Below are 4,506 nucleotides of genomic sequence, written 5' to 3' on the forward strand. Positions count from 1 at the left end.
AGCCCCACCCCACCCCACCCCACCCCACCCCACCCCACCCCACCCCGCACCCACAGCCCCGTTCCCTGCTGTCCTGGCCCCTGGCTGCGCACCGGTCCACGTCGCTGACCAGCATGTTGAAGGTCGCACTCACGCCCAGGTCCGCGTCCAGCATCGCGACCAAATCCGTCTGGGCCGCCAGAGCCGCGGCGTTTCGCAGCACATTGGTGGGCATGATGGCCGCCAACTGGAGGTCCGATACGCGCTCCGCAAACAGCATGAGACGTAAATCGCAGACAGGGGATAAGGAGCTGGAGCTGGAGTGGTTAGCGCGCAGCACTTGCACACGGTCGAAGAAAGCCTGTGGTGGAAAGGGGAAAGGGGAAAGGATGGATGGATGGATGGAGAGAAGGTGCTAAGACAATAATGGTGCCGATTGAATGGTGGGCGTGTGGGGTAAATGCCGGGGACGATTCGGCTTTGGTCCAGCGGTGCGGTATGGGGTTTTAAGTGGTACGCGCAACACCAATCCCTCTTTGGATCTTTTGGAATCGGGTTCCTCTGTTCATTCATTTGTTTTTTTTTGTAAAGAGAACGTGGATTTGGGTTTAGGTAACCTGAAGATCTGGTTTTCGGGACGCGTTGGTGACCCTGTGAGGTGTGCTACCCTTGAGGCAGCTTTCCTCCCAATCCTCCTGCCCAGCACGCTGGTAGTTGTACATACACATGTTCGTATACACGCGCTCTACGCACGCGAAATGCCGAACCTCACGCACGGACACACGTACACATGCATACACACATACATACGTACACTTGTAACCTTCACACACACATACACACACATACACACACATATACAAACATACACACTTGCGAGCTGACCAGGAACTAAGTTGATGCGCCGTTGATCCGCTAGATTTGGTTGGATGCTGGTGGTGAGTTGCCGAACCCAACGAATACATTCTGAAGTCGGATGGGGTGACGGATTAGGGTGCCCCTCTAGCAGGGGAGAGCAGGGACTGCCCCGGGAAAGGGGGCCGCTGGCGAAGTTAACCACCCTGTAACAACATACATACACACACATACACACACATACACACACATACACACACATACACACACATACACACATACGCATATATGCACACGCAAACACACACAGACACACACCTGAATTTTCTCCCGCGCCGCACTGAGCTGTGCGCCGTGTTGTCGGAGCATGAGCTTGTCGATTGCGGTGTCGTCGGTGCCCAAGAGTGACCTGCGGTCTGCTAGCCCATTCGTTCCCCTTCCCTTCGCCGCCGCCTTCCCCACCCCCTTCCTATCCACCATGACGTCGCCACCTTTTACATTCGCACGTGCAGGCCGCAACGTCACCGCCAAAGGAGCTTCGCCGTCACCGGCGTCATCACCTTTGACCGCTGCGACCGGCGACATGGCACCTGTTGTCGGCAGAGGTAGGTAAATCGCCGCCGACAAAGGGCCCTTGTAACCTCGGCACCTGCGGCGAGAGGATGAGTGTGAAATTGTGTAAATTGTGGCGGAGTCATCATTGTGGGGAGTTGCATGGGCGGTCCGAGGGAGGTGGGAAGGTAGGGAGGAGGAGAAAGGGGATAGGCTGAGGAGGTCAGGGGGATAGGCGTCGGGACTCGGGAGCAGGGCAGGCAAAGGCAAAGGCAGGGGCGGCGTGTGGGGTATCCTGCGCCTGGGAATCCAACAGCACATAGGCGCAGCGGCACGGATATCATTCATAGTACATGATATTGCTTTCTGTTAGTCGAATGATGAAAATCGGTCACTGTAGCAAAAAATAAAATCCGGCTGCGCCTGTCGTAACGTGTGCAATGTTTGGCAACGGCAATGATGTTTGGCTCAGTACTGTACTGTACTGCACTGTACTGTGCATGGAAAGTCAAGAGGAAAGACTTACTGCGCTTCCAGCAAGTGCAACCTATCCATGGACGCCATCGTGAAGACAGTCATGGGCAGATTACTGGGGCGAGCTGGCCACCACACGTCCACGAGGTAGAGCCTGAAAGGAGGGGTGGGTGACAGCCGAGGTTGGATGAGTGGGTGTGTTCGGTGGTCGATGGGTGTTAGCTGGGCAGGGCTGTGGCCACATACTGGTGTGTCTGGGGCAAAGTGTTGTGGTGAGCCCACATACTGAGTTGCGGCGCAACTCAGTGAGCCCACATACTGAGTTGCGGCGCAACTCAGTGAGCCACATACCACACACTGAGTTGCGGCGCAACTCAGTGAGCCCACATACTGAGTTGCGGCGAGTTCCGCAACTCAGTGAGCCCACACACTGAGTTGCGGCGCAACTCAGTGAGCCCACATACTGAGTTGCGGCGCAACTCAGTGAGCCCACATACTGAGTTGCGGTGAGCCCACATACTGAGTTGCGGCGCAACTCAGTGAGCCCACATACTGAGTTGCGGCGCAACGTGAGCCCACATACTGAGTTGCGGCGCAACTCAGTGACCACTCGAGTTGCGGTGAGCCCACATACTGAGTTGCGGCGCAACTCAGTGAGCCCACATACTGAGTTGCGGCGCAACGTGAGCCCACATACTGAGTTGCGGCGCAACTCAGTGAGCCCACATACTGAGTTGCGGCAACTCAGTGAGCCCACATACTGAGTTGCGGCGCAACTCAGTGAGCCCACATACTGAGTTGCGGTGAGCCCACATACTGAGTTGCGGCGCAACTCAGTGAGCCCACACACTGAGTTGCGGCGCAACTCAGTGAGCCCACATACTGAGTTGCGGCGCAACTCAGTGAGCCCACATACTGAGTTGCGGTGAGCCCACATACTGAGTTGCGGCGCAACTCAGTGAGCCCACATACTGAGTTGCGGTGAGCCCACATACGTTCCAACATCCTCGCCAGACGCACTGGTATATGTCCAATGTATGGCGGGATATGTTGGGTAACCCCCAGATACGATGCTAACCAGCAGGATCACGACTTACCAAAGGACCATCAGTGAGGCACAGCGCGTATGTGTTTGCATGTACGTGTGCAAATTTGTGTGAGTGGGGGGGAGGGAGATAGAAGATGGAGGCATGACGGAAACGAAACTTTACAGAGCTGCTCTTGTTTCTTTGCCCCAATACCGAAAACAGGCAAACGGGGAGAGCGCGGTGGGATTTTGAACAGATCGGGTCAGCAGTAGTCAAGGGCGAGTATAACGCAGAGCTTGTGTTCACTTTTTTACGATTCTCTACGATTTGGATTCTCTTCTTCTCATCATTCCTCACCGTGCGGGCCCCCCGGCTAGCCAATCTGTATATCCGACGGGGGCCGGGTCGTAGAGTGCATTCCAGCAAGTCCTTAGCTGTTCTCCCGCGTTCAAATTTGAGGATCCGCGAAAAGGTCCAAGCTGATCCACCGGTTCACTGCGGGCACCAAGGTGGCACGGGGGAGCTCTCAGACTGGTCGGGTTAGGGACGGGCACACAGCCGAGAGCGCAGCGACGAGGGTCATCAAGCGGCCCACCACTGCCAGGGGGGCCGTTGCAAGTAGTAGTGCTTAAGCTGTGTTAAGCCCGTGTGACTTACTTTTGGATAGCTACCGCTGCCCAGCACCAACACCATCCGCATAGAAACAGTAACAACTTTCGCCTGGATGGGACGGCCATTTTATCGACGGCCATTGCGGGGAATTTTGCCTGAACGTTGTCACTTCCCCGTGTAAGGAAAGGTGTATATGTACTTTAGGAAGCGATAGATGTTGTGTCGAAGAGACTGTATTGGAGTGCACAGTATTTAACACACAGCAGAAGAGCTTACTAAGTGTTTCGTGGTAGCTACACAAGTTGCCGAGGCAATGCCCTGCTAGTCGTTGCACTCCAGGCAGTCGCAGACAGTGATGAACTGCGGCATAGCGACATGTATACTTTACTTTATTAAATATAACTGCAGAATAACATCATTTGATTATGTGTAATGTCTTAGGAGCTATGGAAGCTCGTAATGCTGTCGCATCGAGGCTGTCGCTGTCATTGTTGCAGTTAGACGAGCCGATGCCGAGGCAACCTAACGAACAGCAACATAGTGAAGATTGCAGGATCTGCCCCTACGAACATAAAAAGGAATAAAATGCTACATAAAATAATTAAAGCTTGTATTCGTGTCCTGCGAGGCAGTGTGGTCATGTCTTCAATACAGCCAACAGTGCTTTTCAGGTACCTGCCTCGACAACTGTAGAGTGATCCAAATATGTACCAAAAATTTCAGCATTCTGTCAAAGTTTTCAGTATTCTGTTTGCCGAGCTTAGACCTTGGAGGCAGCTTAGGTAACTGCCGCCTTACCGCCTACCGGCACGCAAAGGGCCCCGATGGCCACGCGAAGCACCACATCAGGTTTCTGAGTTGACAGATCTGTTCGATGCCGTGAAGGTCTGTGAAGGAGCGGAAACAGAAGCTAGCGAACTTGTTCACGGACATCGCCTGTTCCCGACAGATACACAGGCATATGCCTCCTCCTTCACTTCCTCCCTCCCTCCCTCCCTCCCTCCCT

The 4,506-nt window shown here is 54.3% G+C and overlaps 2 protein-coding genes across 2 annotated transcripts in view; both read right to left on the reverse strand.

Moving 5' to 3' along the window:
- The window catches only part of VOLCADRAFT_118174 (uncharacterized protein), a gene marked incomplete at both ends in the record, with an annotated part of 7,705 nt that extends 4,080 nt beyond the window's left edge, over nt 1-3,625 (reverse strand). Inside the window, 5 exons of the mRNA XM_002952836.1 lie at nt 93-340; nt 1,153-1,483; nt 1,913-2,014; nt 3,246-3,383; nt 3,546-3,625. Coding sequence (XP_002952882.1) covers nt 93-340; nt 1,153-1,483; nt 1,913-2,014; nt 3,246-3,383; nt 3,546-3,625 — 899 coding nt within the window. The remainder of the gene's footprint in view (nt 1-92; nt 341-1,152; nt 1,484-1,912; nt 2,015-3,245; nt 3,384-3,545) is intronic.
- Nucleotides 3,626-4,101: 476 nt separating this feature from the next.
- VOLCADRAFT_105707 (uncharacterized protein) overlaps nt 4,102-4,506 on the reverse strand; it is a gene marked incomplete at both ends in the record, with an annotated part of 11,949 nt that continues 11,544 nt past the window's right edge. The window contains 2 exons of the mRNA XM_002952837.1: nt 4,102-4,121; nt 4,299-4,367. Coding sequence (XP_002952883.1) covers nt 4,102-4,121; nt 4,299-4,367 — 89 coding nt within the window. The remainder of the gene's footprint in view (nt 4,122-4,298; nt 4,368-4,506) is intronic.

This window comes from Volvox carteri (genome assembly GCF_000143455.1).
Source record: "Volvox carteri f. nagariensis unplaced genomic scaffold VOLCAscaffold_32, whole genome shotgun sequence".
Lineage (NCBI taxonomy): Eukaryota > Viridiplantae > Chlorophyta > Chlorophyceae > Chlamydomonadales > Volvocaceae > Volvox > Volvox carteri.